The sequence below is a fragment of the Mobula birostris genome, chromosome 2 (genome assembly GCF_030028105.1).
Source record: "Mobula birostris isolate sMobBir1 chromosome 2, sMobBir1.hap1, whole genome shotgun sequence".
Lineage (NCBI taxonomy): Eukaryota > Metazoa > Chordata > Chondrichthyes > Myliobatiformes > Myliobatidae > Mobula > Mobula birostris.
The window spans coordinates 212,475,494-212,495,292 of NC_092371.1; the positions used below are offsets into that span (position 1 = coordinate 212,475,494).

Below are 19,799 nucleotides of genomic sequence, written 5' to 3' on the forward strand. Positions count from 1 at the left end.
AATCTACAGCACATTACAGGCCCTTTGGCCCACAATGTTGTGCTGACCATGTAACCTACTCTAAAAACTGCCTAGAATTTCCCTAGCACGTAGCCCTCTATTTTTCTAAGCTCCAGGTACCTACCTAAGAGGCTCATAAAAGACCCTATGGTATCCGCTTCCACCATCACCACTGGCAGTGCGTTACAAGCACCCACCACTCTCTGTGTGGAAAAACTTACCTCCGACATCCCCTTGGTACCTATTTCCAAGCACCTTAAAACTATGCCCCCTCGTGTTAGCCATTTCAGCCCTGGGAAAAAGCCTCTGCCTATATACATGATCAATGCCCCTCATCATCTTAAACCCTTATCAGGTCACCTCACATCCTCCAACACTCCAAGAAGAAAAGGCCAAGTACACTAAACCTATTCTCATAAGGTATGCCCTCCAATCCAGGCAACATCCCTGTAAATCTCCTCTGCACTCTCTGTAGTATCCACATCCTTCCTGTAGTGAGGTGACCAGAACTGAACACAGTACTCCGTGGGGTCAGACCAAGGTCTTGTATAGTTGTAACATCACCTCACGTTTAGATAATATTCTGCACTATTGTTCCTTTTACCAAAATGCATTATCATACATTTCTCAACATTCTATCTGCCACTTTTTTGCCCATTCTTCCAATTTTTCCAAGTCCTGCCGTGATTGTATTGCTTCCTCAGCACTACTTACCCCTCCACCTATCTTGGTATCATCGGCAAACTTTGGCACAAAGCCATCAATCCCATTATCCAAATCGCCGACAAACAACGCGAAAAGTAGCGGTTCCAGTACTGACCCCTGAAGAACACCACTAGTCAGTGGCAGCAAACCAGAAAATTTTATTCCCATTTGCTTTCTCCTGCCTGTGAGCCATTCCTCTATCCATACCAGTATCTTTCCTGTAACGCCATAGGATTTTATCTTGTTAAGCAGCCTCATGTGGCACCTTATCAAGTGCCTTCTGAAAATCCAAGTAAATGACCTCCACTGCCTCTCCTTTGTCCACTGCTTGTTACTTCCTTGAAGAACTTTAACAGATTTATCAGGCAAGATCTCCCTTTACAGAAACCACGCTGATTTTGACTTGTTTTATCATTAGTTTCCAAGTATTCTGAAACCTCATCCTTAATAATAGACTCCAGTACTTTCCCAACCATTGAGGTTAGGCTAACTGGCCTATAATTTCCTTTCTTTTGCCTTCCTCCTTCTTAAAGAATGGACTTAGTAGGAAAAAGAAAAAAAAGGGGGAAAAAAAACAGCCCATTGCAGTTAAACCAATCTAAATGTTGGAGCTCATCTTGAATGCAAACACGAGGAAATCTGCAGATTCTGGAATTTCAAGCAACACATATAAAAGTTGCTGGTGAACACTGCAGGCCAGGCAGTGTCTCTAGGAAGAGGTACAGTTGACATTTCGGGCCGAGACCCTTCGTCAGGACTAACTGAAAGAAGAGCTAGTAAGAGATTTGAGAGGGGGAGGGGGAGATCCAAAATGATAGGAGAAGACAGGAGGGGGAGGGATGGAGCCAAGAGCTGGACAGTTGATTGGCAAAAGGGATATGAGAGGATCGTGGGACGAGAGGCCTAGGGAGAAAGAAAGTGGGAGGGGGTAAGCCCAGAGGATGGGCAAGGAGTATAGTGAGACAGACAGAGGGAGAAAAAGAAAACACATATTTTATAATTATATAAGTAACGGATGGGCCACGAGGGGGAAGTGGGGCATTAACGGAAGTTAGAGAAGTCAATGTTCATGCCATCAGGTTGGAGGCTACCCAGACAGAATATAAGGTGTTGTTCCTCCAACCTGAGTGTGGCTTCATCTTTACAGTACAGGAGGCCGTGGATAGACATATCAGAATGGGAATGGGACGTGGAATTAAAATTCCACCTACACTCTGTCCGCCAGAGAAAGCAGGATCTCCCAGTGGCCACACATTTTAATGTTGAAAGGGAAAGGGAACTTAAGATTACCTATTGAAAAATGGGGGAAAATTCTTCAATTAGTTAACTCATCCTCTATATGTGCTAAACATGCATTGATACAGTTTAAAGTAGTGCATAGGGCCCATATGTCCAAGGATAAATTAGCTCGTTATTACTCTCGTATTAATCCTGTATGTGATAGATGTCACTCTGAGATAGCTTCTTTAACTCGTATGTTTTGGTCATGTCCTTTTTTGAAAAAATACTGGAAAGATATCTTTGATATTATTTCAACTGTTCTGAGTTTACAACCTCACCCTATTACCACAATTTTTAGGTTACCAATGATAGAACTAAATCATTTAACCTCTTCAGCTCGTCGGATGATTGCGTTTCTTACATTAATGTCTAGAAGATCCTTTTTGCTGAATTGGAAAGAGATCAATCCTCCCACCACATTTCATTGGTTTTCTCAAACTATGTTGTGTTTAAACTTAGAAAAAACTAGAAGTGTTATTTATGATCCCTCGATTAAATTGGAAAAGACTTGGAGGCCATTTATTCAACACTTCTATATGATGTAATTTGACCTTTTCCAAACCTATTGTATTTCTTTTTAATATATGTCAAGAGGAGTGGAGTCAACGACACTAATGGTTCTTTTTCTTTGACGTTACACAACAGCCCAGGTCTTTTTCTTTCTTTAGTTTAGTTAGTTAGCATTGTTTAGATTAGTTTTTCTTTTGGGTTTTTTTCGAACCTTTCATTTTTTTTTTGTATATTTGTATCTTGTATGATTGGGAGGTTTAATACCCGTGTACCAACTGGGTTTATATTTAAATATGTTAATTATAACAATGTAATCCCAATAACTTCGTATTAATTCTATGTTATGTTTATCATTATGAAACTAATAAAAAGATTGAAAAAGAAAGAAATCCATCTCAAACCAATGGGCTCTTCCTCCTTGGAGCCATTCATCTGCACAAAGCACCTTGTGCAACGGGGACACTCCTTTCCACGGCATCCTTGGCCATCTTCTCTCCTGTCCTCTTTGCAGCTCCCGCTAAAACAAAAAAAAACACCCTCCAACCACACTGTCTGTCACAAATCTCTCTCTGCCCCACTCTCTCGAACTTTCTGCCGATTCCACCATCCAGATTGGCTGACACTACATTCCCAAGTTGAATATCATAGCCCCCTATCTTGTAGCTGAAACCAAAACTTCCTAAAAGCTTTTGCAGAACTGCTAAAATAAAATACCTACAGCATAGCAGTAAAAATCTTAAACAGGGTATTACAACTGGAACTCAGTTTAGTCAAGTATGAAAGTTCTGAAAAGTTTAGCTTGTTCTTGCATTCAAGTTATCGAAAGCATTTCAATTTTTCATATTGCAAAAATCATTAGGTCTTAAAACTTAAATCACTTAATCTTTAAAAGATCTCAATTTTAAAATCTATTGATACCAATATATCCCTTAGTCACTCAGTCATTCTGCTGTGTTGAATAAATGATAATGAGTGATGCAGCGTAAATGTATATAATGAGTGTTATTGAATACTCGTATTGTTCTCGGTATATGTATTTGATAAACATTTGTATGGGCTGCATTATAGCCTAAGGATTGGAATAAGTTAGAATAATAAAGGAGGACATATTGGAGAAGTGAAAAAAATATTAGGTAACTGATTGTGCCCCAAAGTGTTTTTAGGTGTGCATAATGACAAAGATTAGATTAGTAGGTACTTGAAGCGATAAAGAATGGTTCTGTATCCGTGGAACGAATTTTAATCAGGTCCAGGCTAATATTTCACTCAATCATTGGCAAAGTGTAAGATGATTAAAAGATGTATGAATGGAAAATTGGACATTTTGAAGTGGTTAGAAAGATTGCTTTTTGGCTGAGTCAAAGAAGTAAGAGTTCATTATTTGAGTTGGATGATTGTTGGCTTGGTGAGGTTAGTTGCCAGTAGACACTATGCAAACACTTAGCAAGAGAGGATGAAAGAATAGTTGGGTTGTTGATCATGAAACCAAAGAAACAGGTAGCTTGATGAGTCCTTTTCGAGAATTTTGAAGCATTCAGAAGAAACTGGGCTTTGATGAAATCTGAAGAAGGAAGATACCAGTTGATGCAGAGTTTGGTATGGGTTGGGATCATCAAGAACCTGGAACTGGAAGTGTTAGAACTAAGTGGCTGGAGAAGGAAATGGTGCCTGGTGGTGTGATCAGCAATAGAAAGGGTACAAAATGGGAGAAAAGAGAGATGGAGGGAGATGGCAGCTGTAAAGGGGTCTTTAAAAAATAATGTATAGAAATAATGCATTCTGATTTGGAGAAGATACCAAAATCTGAGTGAATTAACAGAGGAAATTAGGCTTGTATCAAAATCTGTGTTTTCTGTACAGTACTATATTTTGAATTGAATTGACTTTATTACTTACATCCTTCATGTACAAGGAGTAAAAATCTTTATGTTACATAATGTGCAATTTATAGTAATTTATAATAAATATGTACAGCCGAATAGTCAATATAACATAGAAATACAGTCGTGCCAGCATGAATTAAGTAGTCTGATGGCCTGGTGGATGAAGCTGTCACGGAGCCTGTTGATCCTGGCTTTTATGCTGTGGTACCGTTTTCTGGGTGGTAGCAGCTGGAACAGTTTGTGGTTGGGGTGACTCGGGTCCCCAATGATCCTCCTGGCCCTTTTTACACACCTGTCTTTATAAGTGTCCTGAATAGTGGGAAGTTCACATCTACAGATGCGCTGGGCTGTCCACACAACTCTGCAGAGACCTGTGAATGAGGGAAGTACATTTCCCATAACAGGTAGTGATGCAGCCAGTCACTATGCTCTCAATTGTGCCCCTGTAGAAAGTTCTTATGAACTGGGGGCAGATACCAAACTTCTTCAACAGTCTGAGGTGAAAGAGGCGTTGTTGTGCCTTTTTCACCATACAGCCGCTATGTACAGACCAAGTGAGATCCTTGGTGATGTGGATGCCGAGGAGCTTGAAGCTATTCACCCTCTGTTAATGTCAATAGGGGCTAGCCTGTCTCCATTCCTTCTGTGGTCCACAACCAGCTCCTTTGTTTTTGCGACATTGAGGGAGAGGTTGTTTTCTTGACACCACTATGTCAGAGAGATGACTTCTTCTCTGTAGGCTCCCTCATCATTATTTCCTGAATATGGGGGAAATGTACTGTACTGTTAATTTGAATGTGTGATGGTTATTACTTTGTATTGCAATGGGCACCTTTCTGAGGACATTCACTAATCAGTTCCTTTAAATTCATTGTCCCTGATATTAAACAGGAACTGGAAGGTTGCAAGGATGGAAATTTTCTGCCCAAAAAAACACAAGTAGGTGTTTCCCGCAGCTGAGAGGAATTGATTGACAAGATTTATGAATGGTGCTCAAAGGCTGGCACCAATTTGATAGGAAAGTGTTTGAGAGTGAGGATACATTTCAAGGCCAAAAGGAAGAAACTCTGATGTTGAGGAACTAGAAACCAAAGCTATTCAGCCAAAATTAGTTCGTTTTACGTTGAATATGAAGTCATGAAGTTGACTTGGAATCTAATATCTTGCTTTTTGATATGCCTTCAAGATGATGGCAAACACGAGGAAAGAAACGAGGTGTTTAAGCAGAGTATGTGGTGGGAGTAGATGATAGCTTTAGTATTCCCAATGGTTTCATGGGGGTGTTTGTAAAACAATTTGAGAGCACAGAGCAGAGAAGGACTGAGAGCCATCATAAAGAGGAGGAACTAAATTTGATACTTATGGTTGCAGCTGACGTTGATAATAATGGAAGATGATTGCTGTTTTGGTAAGTGGTGGAGCTACTACAGGTTAGAAAAATCCTAGAGAACTGAGTAGTGGAGAGGCATTAGAAACAGGGTTATTGTTAGAAACAAAAAGAAATCTCATAGAAGTTGAGGATCAGGGAGTGGCAATGGCAGTAGTCACAAGAAAAGTAATGTGTGACAGGGTTGTTTTGACAGAAGCCGTGTGTGGAAACTGGTGCTTCAGGTTGAGCAGATTCATCAGCTATGAAGAGGCTATGCTTGGAGAGAGCCGTGTGAAATGTTAATCTCCATTAACCTATAAAGGAAAGCTGGATAATCATGTTTAGTGGGAATAGAGACAAGGGATAATCTCATCGAAATTATTTTGAGGAATGTGGGAGAGGAACTAGAAAGAAGTGAATTTAGGGTTTAAGTCTTTTCCACAAGACAAACTTCTGGAAAATCATCCAATAACCAGGCATCAGTTAGCACATCATAAATATAAGGGATTCTGCAGATGCTGGAAATCAAGAGCAATACATATAATGGTTGGAGAAACTCAGCAGGCTAGGAAGCATCCATGGAAATGAATAAACAGTCAACGTTTCGGGCCAAGACCCCCCTTAAGGACTGGAAAGGAAGGGGAAAGACACCCTATCAGTTTATTTAGCACTTGAGCTATCCTGATAGCTTTCAGGTTCCCCTCTTGTTCTGTTGCTGCAATTATTTCTAAATTATCAGGCTGTTCAGCATGTTATGGATGAACAGAAATTTACACTATCATGATGATATTTTACATTACCATAAGATGGTTTCTACTGACATTTACAGTCAGTAGAAACCATTTCATGATAATGTGAAATAAAAATGCTTTAATTCATACATTCAAAATAATGGAATTCTATGTTTTTTAGCTTCTAGATATGAAGGTTTTTGTGGACACTGACTCTGATATCAGACTTGTTCGACGTTTAAAAAGAGATATATCTGAGAGAGGTCGTGACATTGTTGGTGTCATCAAGCAGTACAACAAGTTTGTCAAGCCTGCGTTTGAGCAGTACATAGAGCCAACAGTACAGCTTTCAGATATTGTGGTCCCTCGAGGTAAGAATTCTTTAAACATTTATCTGTGTTTAAATAGGCACAATGTCTAAATACAAAACTGCAAAAATTTTGAAAAATGTAGTTTCCATTATTAATGTTAATACTTTTGAGATTATTATAGTACTGATCTGCAGGTTATAATTAGGGCTCAAGAAAAGAGTGGAATTTCAACCATGGTATATATGAACTAAAATATACGATGACATTTGTAATGGGTGAAATTTAACTTTAGAAGTACTGCAATATCTGTAATAGGAAATTCTGTTGGAATAGTTTCTCTATAATGACTCAATTTAGAACGTGGAGCAGTCCAGCACAAAATGTTAAGCCAACCAACTCAATGATAAACCTAACCCTTCCTTCCCTCAAAGCCCATAACCCTCCATTTATTTTACATCCATGTGCCTAGCTTAAGTGTCCCTGTTGTATCAGAATCAGGTTTAATGCCAGTGGTGTATGCCGTGACTTGTTTTGCAGCAGCAGTACATATTTTTTTTAAAAAGGCCCAAATGAATAACATAACAGAAGTACATGCAACTGATACTAGTTAAAACTGTTCAGGAACAGTCTGCTGTCCCAATTAAGCAGCTGTCCAAGTAAACGATGAGAATCGCGGCTATTGATTAGTTTTTCTTCTTTGTGTGTGTATGCATGTTTATGTGTATGTGTGATGCTGGGAAGGCTACTGTCTATGATGGAGCTGGCTAAGTTGGCAACTTTTTGCAGCTTAATCCAATCCTGTGCAGTGCTGTTCCATCAATGAGGACTGGTGTGTGTTCCTTTGACTTCCCCTTCCGAATTATTACTATCCATTACACCATTCGCCCTTAGAGCAGCAATGAAGTCCTCCATTTCAGGCAATGTTCAGAGCTGCTTTTGTTGTCAGTAGCTTTCTCTCAGTTTTTATTAGTCGTGCAAGTCCCAGGTGGAGACACAGGAATAGCATTTCACTTGTATGTAAAACAATTCTTCATTGCTCTTTCCATAACAATCTTGTTGTACCTGTCAGGGTTGTTAGCCCTGAGCTGAATACCCTTACCTGGAAGACTGGTGGACCACTCTTAGTCTGTCCTCTGCCATTTGACCTGTTTGGCATGGGTGACCGTACCAAGTGCCAAAGCATATAAAGCCCTGACTCCCAGCCAACATATCTCTCTGGGTCACTGAGCCATGCAAGCTTCCAAACCATGACAAGGTTGTGGTCCTCCCTTTCCTGAAGTCCATAATTAATTCCCTGGTCTTACTGACATTGAGTGTGAGGTTGTTGTTGTAACACCACTCAACCATCTGATCTGGCTCCGCCTCTTCCACCACCCCTGGCAGTGTACTTCAATCATCGACCACTCTCAGAGTAGATAATATATATAAAAAAAACAAACACTTACATCTTTCCTCCACTTTCTTCTATGCATCTTAAACACATGTTGTCTGGTATAGGCCATTGCCACTCTGGAAAAAAGGTGCTGGCTATCCACTCTACCAATGCCTCTTATAATCTTGTACGCCTTTATCAGATCCTCCAATGACAAATACCCTAGCTTGCTCAATCATTCCTCATTAAATATTTCTCCAATCTAGAAAGCATTCTGGTAAAACAAATCACAACCAAGAGAAAATCTGCAGATACTGGAAAATCTGGTAAATTTCTGGTAAATCTCCTCCGCATCCACTCCTTCCTAAATGATGAAACCAAAACTGAACACTATTTTAAGTGTGACCTAACAAGAATTTTATGGAGCACAGTATTACCTTGTGGCCACTGAACTCAATATCCCAACTAATGAAGGCCAACACACCATATGCTTTCTTAACCACCCTGTCAAGTTGCACGGCAACTTGGGACTTGGACCCCAAGATCCTTTTGTTGCTCCATGCTACTAACAATCTTGCCATTAACTATGTACTCTGCCTTCAAGTTCAATCTTCCAAAATGTATCATTCCACATATTTCTAGATTGGACTCCCCTCTACCATTTTCCACCCAACTGTATCCTGTCTTTATGTCGTTGTAAGGTACAACAGCCTTCTACACTATCCACGGTGCCTCCAATCTTTGTGTCATCTGCAAACTTGCTAACTCACCCCTTTACTTCTTCATCCAAGTTATTTATAAAACTCACGATGACCACGGGTTCCAGAACTGATCCCTGCGGAATACCACCAGTCATTGACCTCCAGGTAGAGAATGCTCCATCTAGTACTACCCCCTGGCTTCTGTAGGCATACCAGTTCTGAATCCACCCAGCCAACCTTTCATGAATCTCATGCCTCATGAATTTCTGGGTGAGTCTGCAATGGGGAACCTTGTCAAATACCTAACTAAAAACCATAGATGCTACATCCACTGCTCTAACTTCATACAATTGTTTTCTCAACTATTAATTTTTTTTGTGTTTGTGGCAATGCCACTCATTTTGTACCAGTAAGTTAGCTCTGCATGGCTAAAGTTCTGGAATGTGATCTCCAAATTACTTGAGGAAAAAATTCCCACAATATAAGAGAAAGTGATTATGTATTTGTTATTAATTTTATGTTGCACAACACAGGGAATTGAATCACCTTAGGCAACATTTAACCACCCAAGCTCACCATTCACCTATCTAAGTTCTTGATCAAAGAGGCCCATTAGAGTGTAGGCTTTCAAATTGCATACGGAAAGCCCATCCCTTCCACTGGAATTTCCTTGATAGTCAGTAAAACCATGCCTTCAAGATTACTGAATGTCAAAATTTAGAAAACTTGTCCTGAAATTGAAAGATATGAAGTCTATTTAAAAACAACACACTTAAATTTTAACTATAAAATTTTAAAACTTAAAATGCCAGAAAACAATGCAATTAAATATATTTATTAACAATTAAATTATTTTAAAATTATGAACACTATCTGGAACTCAGTCCTCTCCCCTCCTTTAAAATGTCTGGTGCAGGTATGCCAACACAACTATATAGAAATAGGCAGTGGGCGTAGTCAAACAAAAAGATTGTGTGGCTGCAATACTTAGTGAGCATGAAGATTTCCTTTTAGTTTAAAACAATCACTGTACTTACAGTACCTATTTACCCATTCTGAATTTACATTAGTGCTTTCAGGTATTGCAGATTGCTGAAATTATGAGAGTGACCTTTTGAAATGAAGGCGCAATTTCAGCCTGAACCTGCTTCACTTTGTCAGTCCAGTTCTTTATCCAATTGAGATTCTCATTTAAATAATTATAATGCAAATACTCTCCAAGCAGTGTTTAAACTCCAGTATATTTTGCTATTGACCTGTGGGGTTCTGAAGCTAATCACAATTTATGGTAATGACTATAAATTTATAGTAAAAAGCAAAATGTAGCATATTTAGGGTTGCTAATAGTAAAAATAAACTAATTGGGGAAAATGAGCTGTCTAAAAGTGTGAGGGAGTCTTGAACAAAGTGGCAAATACAGAACAATGTGAACTACATTTCCTACAATGATATGAAGAAAAATAATTTTTAAACAATAAACTAGTAATGTTAGTATAATGGTTCATGAATAATTAAGCATTCTTATCATTATATTTTTATAAATAGGGGTGTGGATATCATCAGCAAACAAGTGTTTAGTTTCTATCTCAAGGAAGATGCGGTGCTGGAACTCTAAATTTAAAAACGGAAAATGCTGGGAATACTTAGCTATAATGTTCTATGGTTATATTAGTATGTCTGTGGGGGAAAAAAAACAGAGCTGACATTTCAGGTTCAAAGTAAATTTATTATCATAGTACATATGATTATCATAGTACCATATACAACCCTGAGATTAATTTTCTTGTGGGCATTCTCAGTAAATACAAAGAAAATAAGAAAAAAAACATAATAGCCAGTAAATAAATAAATACATAAATAAGCAAGCAGTAAATATTGAGAACATGAGATGAAGGCTCCTTGTAAGTGAATCCATAGGTTGAGGGAATAGTTAACTGATGGGACAAGTAAATTTGAGTGAAACTATCCAGGCTCCCTCTCCTAGTTTCATCTGCCTTGTATTGAAATAAACACATTTCACTCCATCTTTCTCAACGTGTTCTGTAACCTGCCCTTCCTTTCAACCTATGTGGCATAGCTCGTGCCTTCCCATCAATCCCAACTTCTTTAAGCTTAAGGTAAATTTTGGAATTCTCTATCTCCAGAATTATGAATGTTCAGTAATAATATTTTAAAAACCGAGGTTGGTAATTTATTAGATATCAGGGAAATTAGAAGATGTGAGGATCAGCTGCCAAATTGGAGAAGCACAGAATTTGTCTGAAAATGAATTGTAAACTGAAGGATTTTTTTTTTACAGGTTTATAGAATCAATATCCACATAGCTTATATGCAGTGCCCTGACAATATTTTTCTTTGTAGCATCACATTGGTTATATCATACTTATTAAGGTAGACAGTACTTCTTGCTTGTGTGGAGGATAAATTGATAGGACAAACATGAGGAAATCTGCAGACGCTGGAATTTCAAGCAACACACATAAAAGTTGCTGGTGAATGCAGCAGGCCAAGCAGCATCTATTGGAAGAAGTACAGTCGACGTTTTGGGCCGAGACCCTTTGTTAGGACTAACTGAAAGAAGAGCTAGTAAGAGATTTGAAAGTGGGAGGGGAGGGGGGGATCTGAAATGATAGGACAAGACAGGAGGGGGAGGGATGGAGCCAAGAGCTGGACAGTTGATTGGCACAAGGGAAATGAGAGGATCATGAGGATCACTGAACACCTATGCTCTGTCTGCTAGAGAAAGCAGGATCTCCCAGTGGCCACATATTTTAATTCCACATCCCATTCCCATTCTGATATGTCTATCCACGGCCTCCTCTACTGTAAAGATGAAGCCACACTCAGGTTGGAGGAACAACACCTTATATTCTGTCTGGGTAGCCTCCAACCTGATGGCATGAACATTGACTTCTCAAACTTCCGCTAATGCCCCAACTCCCCCTCATACCCCGTCCGTTATTTGTTTATATACACACATTCTTTTTCTCTCTCTCCTTTTTCTCCCTCTGTCCCTCTCACTATACCCCTTGCCCAGCCTCTGGGCTCCCCACTCCCCCTTTTCTTTCTCCCTAGGCCTCCAGTCCCATGATCCTGTCATATCCCTTGTGCCAACCAACTGTCCAGCTCTTGGCTCCATCCCTCCCCCTCCTGTCTTCTATCACTTTGGATCTCCCCCTCCCCTTCCCACTTTCAAATCTCTACTAGCTCTTCTTTCAGTTAGTCCTGACGAAGGGTCTCGGCCCGAAACGTTGACTGTACCTCTTCCAATAGATGCTGCCTGGCCTGCTGCATTCACCAGCAACTTTTAAATTAATAGGGCACTTTGTTTTTAACAGAAACTTCTTTTGAACTAGATTTGCCTGCTGAAAGATCAGATTCATGGATATTTATTGTCACCATATTACAACATATTTCAGAATCAGGTTCAGTATCACCAGCATATGTCATGACATTTGTTAACCTTTGGCAACAGTACAATGAAATAGATGATAAATATAGCGGGGGGGGGAGAGGAACCAAATTACAGTAAATAAATACGTATATTAAATAATTAAATTAAAATAAAGTGTAAAAAATAAATTTTTAAAAAGGTAGTGAGGTGGCGTTTATGGGTTCAATGTCCATTTAAGAATCGGATGGCAGAAGGGAAGACACTGTTTCTGAATCACTGAGCGTGTGCCTTTAGGCTTCTGTACCTCCTTCCCAATGGTAACAATGAAAAGGTTGCATGTCTCAGGTGATGGGTGTCCTTGGTGATGGATGCCACCTTCCTGGGGCACCACCTCTTGAAGATGTTTTGGATACTAAGGATGCTAAGGAAACTGATTAATTTTACAACTTCCTGCAACTTACTTCAATCTTGTGCAGTAGCCCACCATGTATCAGATGGTAATGCAGCCTGACAGTATGTTGCAACTAGGTTGGATGTTTACCATAAGATGCGCGAGCAGAATTGGGCCACACACTCAAAATACGGGAGGAACTCAGCAGATCAGGCAGTATCAATGGGGGGAAAAAAGTATAGTTGACATTTCAGGATGAAACCCTTCGGCAGTGGGTCTCGTCCCAAAATGTCAACTGTACTTTTTTCCATAGATGCTACCTGGCCTACTGAGTTCCTCCAGAATTTTGTATGTGTAGCTTGGATCTCCAGTATCTGCAGATTTTCTCTTCTTTGTGAGCAGAATTAGGCCATTCAGCCTGTCAAGTCTGCTCCACCATTCAATCATGGATGATCCTATTTTCCCCTCTTCAACCCCATTCCATGGCCTGCTCCCCATAACCTTTGATGTTGTGTCTATTCAAGAACCTATCAATCTCTGCCTTAAATACACTCAATGACCTGGCCTCCACAGCTGCCTATGGTAACAAATTCCACAAATTCACCACTGTTTGGCTAAAGAAATTTCTCCGTATCTTTGTTTTAAATGGACACCTTCCTATCCTGAGGCTGTGCCTACTATGTTTCAGTTTCAAAAGGTTACAGTAAGATTTACAGTCTCAATCCTTCCAACATATGAGATCAGAGATCTGATCTATCACTGAGTCTTTATAAAAGTTTAACATTTGAATCTCTCTATACTTATTAGGTGGAGAGAACTTTGTTGCTCTCGATCTGATTGTCCAACATGTTCATAGTCAACTGGAAAAGGTAGGCAAGAGTCAGGATTATATTACAATGTATTTGTATTAATTTTGTTTACCTTCCTTATGTGCATATACTTAATAAAAATTTTCTTGCATGTTTTTATTTTGAAAATTGCATTACATTTTTCATTATTAGTTGTTTTAAATTGTATCGTAGCCATTCATATATTTGCCATGAGTATGTGCTCTTTCACTATTCCAAGCTTGCCCAGCACGGGGGTTGGCGGGGGGGGCCAGGAGAGACACCTAACATTCTTATGCAATACTTGCATTTGACTATCTGATCTGCGATTACAAATAAGATGCATTTCACCTCTCAAAGTTAACGACTGAAATGTTAATTATCCAAAAGATACAGGAATAGATCTTTTGTGTCCCTGCACTGATAGGCTGAAGTACTTGGGCATATTAAATTTTCAAATAAAGCAAAGCTCTGGGAACAATTGAGTAGTAAATTTTGTTACTGAAGTTATTTTGTTTAGATCTTACACACAGCATGACTTGATTCCCTTAGAGCAGATATCCTCTTAAATATCCACAAGGTAGTAAAGAACATTAAAATCTGCAAAGCAATTTTGAGGCCAGGCTGCAGCTCATACAGTCTGTCCCTTCCTTAAGTTCTGATTGCTGCAGCTTTCCTCTTCCAAACCTAAAGATATTCTGGAGTTTCTCTCTCTTTTCCTCTTGCGCTTCTCATCATGTGTTTGAAAGTTGCTTCCCAACACCTCCACTCAAGTACTGTGCTAAAATAACTTAATCTTATTTGGCTCAACGACATGATCAGTAACTTGTCTCTACTCTTGCCTCCACAAGTTGACAGCAACTTCTTAACTTGTCTGTGTGTCATCCCATGGAGCCATCGCCTGCTAGCACACTTTCCAAATGTGGAATAGTACTCTTGCTTCTTTAATCCAGTGTAACTTGTGTTGCTAAGCCTGCATGTGCTTTACGATATCAATATTTTTCCCATAATTCCATACTGTGGCTCCTTCGTCAGTCTGCCTCAACTGTAGAGGTGGTACCCAGTAGCAAGCAAAGTTAAAAATTGGCTGGGTTTCAGCCTTCTGTCTTTTCAATTTCCAAAAATGTTTATTCACACCTATAGGAGGGCTCTGTTCTGACTTTGCTTCATTCCATAGCTGCTGTTGAAACTGAATTGCAGTTTTTGCTAGTCACTTTTTATTGATGACCTCATTTCTCCATCTCAACGTGTGGAATTAAAAGTTGTTATTTGGTCCCTTGGGCTTTGTATAGAGATCTTTTTTGATACGTTTTTCCTAGGTGCAATTGTGAAATAATGAACTAGCCCAGCTGTTGTGAAACTACACATGTTGTACAGATGAAGAGCGCTGCTTGTAGTGTCATGAATCAAAGTTTTTTTTTTCTCCAATGACTTTTAAAATCCCAGGTGCAATACATTATCTTTCATTTTGTGGAGGATGTCTTTTTCTGAGAATCCTGTCATCAGAGATAATCTTGCTATTTTTGAAGGCACATTTGCACCAGATGCTTTTGCCAATTACCACTATTTAAATGAGATTGTTAATTTTTTTTTTAACTTGCAGAACCACACGTCACTCAGCTTTACTTTCCTTTAATCCTGATTTTTCTTTTTTGGTTTCTTATGACAATGAATGATCAGCATGCCTTTTGGAATGCTTATTTGAAATGTTTGATCTATGCTATATGCATTTTTCACCATTATTAGCAAAAGTGTAAATGTTAACACTAATAAAGTAGAATTGTGGGGAAATTAAATAATATTAGGATACATTATAGTTTGTGTTCCAGGAGAAGGCTTTTATTTGAGACACATATTCAGGATCCATTCAAACATGCAGTAATTTGGGGACAAAAGGCCTTTTACCATCATAAAACATTAAAGTGTTAATGTGCTTTTATTCATGGCAAAATGTGAGGGAATGCTTTTTTTGTACTTGAACAGTTGCAGCTTGATATCGAATGATCCCACTAATGAGAATGACTTTCATTTTTATTTCTTTCCTCCCATATGTGGTAATGAAATACTTGATAAATCCTGAACGAATTTACTGTAATCACCACAGCGTGAAATCACTGTAAGGTATGACACAAAGAGTAATGTCTTTTGCCTGCAAAAAGGAAAAGGGAACATGATGAAGCTATGGCACGACTGATGGCCTTTCAGAAGGATCAAAATTTAATCTGCCTCAAGGGTCTCTGCGCCTCAGTCTGTCTGTTTCACATATCTCCTGGTTCCTTTTTAATAACGTGTTACAATGTTTAAGTATATTGAGCCAGATACAGATGCTGGTTATTTCAATGGTATTTTTTTTATGACAAATTTCATCCCAAATTTAATCAATTGGCTATATAATCTTAAAGCCATACTCTCCCTAGTTGACTAAAAATTGTGTTAAATCTGCTCTTTTGAATAAAATTGGTACTGTTTTCAAATAATTGTTTAATTGAATATTTAATGAATAAATTGAATGTTTCAAGCTAAGATTTTACAGAGTATTTAAACCTTGTATTCACCAAATAAAGTAGAATGGAATTATACTATTGACTGGTACAGAAATACCAGTCTTCAAATATCAAATACTATTTAATTTGGATACAAAGATTAATACAGCCTGTCCGTGTTATGACAAATACCATCTTAATAACTACAACTTGGGCAAGTCCAAAAATCATTTAGGGAAATGTTGTATTGTTTTTAAAAAGAAAACTATTGTGAAGTAGATGTTTTTTTAACTCGTAAGATAACATTATTCATTTATAACTGGCTCCGTATAGTAGTTTCCAACTATTGAGTTTGAGTGAAACTAAATGTATATAAAATATTTTGCATCAGGGTTCAGCCCTTGAAAGATTTTGTGATTTCCATTAATCTGATTGGATGGGTGAGGGAAGAGATGTAAAGTGACTAAATTTTGTAAAGAAATCACAAAATTAAATGAGCTATTGTCAAGAAATTATGTTCTTACTCCTTCCAGCAAAACAGCTTCATTAATGAATTTTGGACTGCACCCTAATGCTTTCTCAGTACACATCTGCTTTCCTTTGTGCTTGTGCCTAATATAGATGTCTTCTCTTTCTGTCTATGACTATTTCTTCAATTATCTCGCATTGAATAATTCTGAACTGAACAGAGGAAACTTCGCTGGGATATGTGAGGACAACTTGTGTATTTTGAGCTTGGATTTCAACTTTTAACATGATATTGCAGTTAACTTTATTTTTCTTTTTTGGCTTTTTACATATTCACTTGCACCTCATGTTGGCCTTTGTTTACTCGACTCTTTAATTTCAGAAGTTCAGTGTACAAATTTTATGTATACTAAATTTGGATTTTTTTTATATTGATTTGTGTTTTTAAAATGTACATAGAGATTGGTATTGTATTTTTTTACTTTAAAAATCCAGTATTAATTTACTATTTTGACTTCTAAAAATGACTGAGCATGGTCATAGTCATAGAAATGTACATCATTGGAACAGTCCGTTTGGTCCACCACATCAATATTGACCAGTGGGCACCCATACTGTTTTATGCCTAAACAATTCAAGTGGTCATCTAGAAACGTAAATGTTGTCAGTGACAATGCTTCAACCATTCACTTAGCACATTCTAGGTACTCGCCTCCCTCAAGGTGAAAAAGAACCCCCTCATATTCTCTCTGGATCATTTCCCCCTTTCCTCAATCTATCTGTCCAAGTCCGATATGGGAAAAGGTTTCCTACCTATACCCAAAAAAATTTACATACCTAGGTTGTGTCCTCTCAAGAAAAAATCCTTCTAGGGAGAACATACCTGTAAAACTCTCTTCATAACTGAAACAATCCATCCTGACTGAAATGTCCTAATGAATTTCCTCTGCACTCTTTTCAGCATTACCACTTCCTTCCTATATTGTGACACTCTGAACCATGCACATTTCAGACCTAACGAAAGTTTTCTAAGGTTGGAACACAACATAGCTGCTTTTGTATTCAATGACCAAATACTGAAGGCCACTATCTGTCACCTTCAATGATCTCTGAAATTGTAGTTCATGCTTCCTAAAAATCCTATCATTCATGGTATATGTCGTAGCCTCAGTCATTCTCCCAAAATGCATTACCTCACCTCACCTCACCTCACATTTATCAGGATTGCCATTTGTCAGCCCATTTCACAAACATGTTGATTATCATTCTGTAGTTTAAGGCTACTCTGCATATTCATTGTGTCATTTGGAACTTGCTCCCACTTTCACATCCAAGTCACTCATGTATATTACAAACAGCAAGGGGCTCGGCATCGATCCTTGTAAGCATCCAGTTGCAAAACAACCCCTCACCACCACCCAGTCTCTAATTGCCAAGCCAGGTTTGGATCCTCTTTGCCAAAGGTTTTACTGAAGTCCACGTAAACCATATTTACTGCTCTGCCTTCCTGAATAAAATGTGTTACTTTATCAAGAAAATTCAGTCAGATTTGTGGGGATCTGCCCTTAAAGCTATCTTGGCTATCTCTCACTGGACTCTTGTCTGCACAAAATATTCTGCAGATGCTGAGGTCAAAGCAACACGCTTCAGCAGGTTAGGCAGCAACCGTGGAAACGAACAGTCAACGTTTGGGCCTAGACCTGAGGTTCTGACAAAGGGTCTCAGCCAGAATTGTTGACTGCTCGTTCCCACAGGTGCTGCCCGACCTGCTGAGTTCCTCCAGCATGTTGTGCGTGTAGACTCTTCTCTATCTCTGACTAGACTTGTCATTGCAAATGATCATTAATCTTGTCCCTCAGTATTTTCCCCATTAACTTTCCTGCTACTAATACTGGGTTCACCGGTTTATAATTACCAAGCTATTCCCTACTGTCTCGCTTGTGAAGGGAGACCACATGAGTTGTTCTGCAGTCAACAGGTGCCTTCCTTGTCATCAGCAAGGATGTCAAAATTTTTTAATCATAGTGATTGGGATCTACAAGTGATTAGATTTGCAGCTATAATAACATATTAAAATGTTTTTTTTCCCTTTTAAAATCCTTATTTTAAAGATTTATATAAAGCGATTACAAAATTACTCTGACTATAAAATGCAGAGGATAAACTAGGTTTGGAATTGGCTAGTTTGCTAAGTGAACAATTATGGCAAATTGTGCTATTAAAACATCAATAAGAACTTGTATTTTGTAATATCTACAATTTTCAGAATATTTTACAACAGCACATAGTTCATAAAACTTTGAAGTTTGTGGCAGTTCTGATGATTACCTTTGATTTTGTTGGAGAAAGCTACAGTGTGGATGGCGATGGTCTACTGCATCAGTGACTGCAAAACTCCCAAAACTATTTGTTTCATGCATTTGGCACAGGATTTGACTGGTAAATTGCCCTAGAAAGACTTGGAACAAGGACAGAAGATTACAGCTGCATAGTTCGCTGAAAGTAGCACCAGAGGTAAACAGGGTTGTGAAGAAGACGTTTGACATGCCGATTTTCATCAGTCGAGAATTTTGAATATAGGAATTGGGATATCATGTCACAGTTGTAGAAGACGTTACTGAGCTTACACTTGGAGTACCGCGTACAGGTTTGATAACCGTGTTATAGGAAAGGCGTCATTTAATTTGAATTGTATTGCTCTCCTTTACACCTGTGTACTGGGAAAGTCATTAAATAATCTTGGAACCTTGAGAGAGTGTAGAGTAGATTAATGAGGATGCTGCCAGCATTCAAGGGCTTAGGTTATAGGGAGAGGTTGGTCAGGTTAGGACTTTATTGTTTGCAAATAAGGTGACCTTAGATAAAATCATGGATAGGTAAAGAGTAAGCACATAGTGAAGTGTTGCCAAAGAAAGTGGTTGAGCTGGTATAGAAACAGCATTTAAAAACATTAGGATAAGCACATAGGAGTGACACACAGAAAAATGCTGGAGGAACTCAGTAGGTCAGGTAGCATCTATGAAACAGTCAGTGTTTCAGGCAGAGATCTTTCAGGACTGGAAAGGACGGGGGAAGAAGTCAGACTAAGAAGGTGGGGGTAAGGAAAGGAGTACAGGCTAGATGGTGATAGGTGAAACCAGTGTGGGTAGGAAGGGTAAAGGGCTGGAGAAGAAGGAATCTGATAGGAAAGGAGTCTGCGCCGTGGAGGAAAGGGAAGAAGGAGGGACACTTGGGGGGGGGGGGGAGGTGATAGGCGGGTGAGAAGAAGATGTAATAAGCCAGAGTGGGAAATAGAAAAAGGGACAAAGAAAATAATTACTGAAAGGAGAAATCGATGTTCATGCCATCAGGTTGGAGGCTACCTTAACAGAAT

The 19,799-nt window shown here is 38.8% G+C and overlaps 1 protein-coding gene across 1 annotated transcript in view; it reads left to right on the plus strand.

The window, feature by feature from the left end:
• The window catches only part of LOC140194044 (uridine-cytidine kinase-like 1), a 76,013-nt gene that overhangs the window by 22,471 nt on the left and 33,743 nt on the right, over positions 1–19,799 (plus strand). The window contains exons 6-8 of the mRNA XM_072251412.1: positions 6,661–6,850; positions 13,456–13,517; positions 15,580–15,596. Of these exons, the coding sequence (XP_072107513.1) occupies positions 6,661–6,850; positions 13,456–13,517; positions 15,580–15,596 (269 nt within the window). The remainder of the gene's footprint in view (positions 1–6,660; positions 6,851–13,455; positions 13,518–15,579; positions 15,597–19,799) is intronic.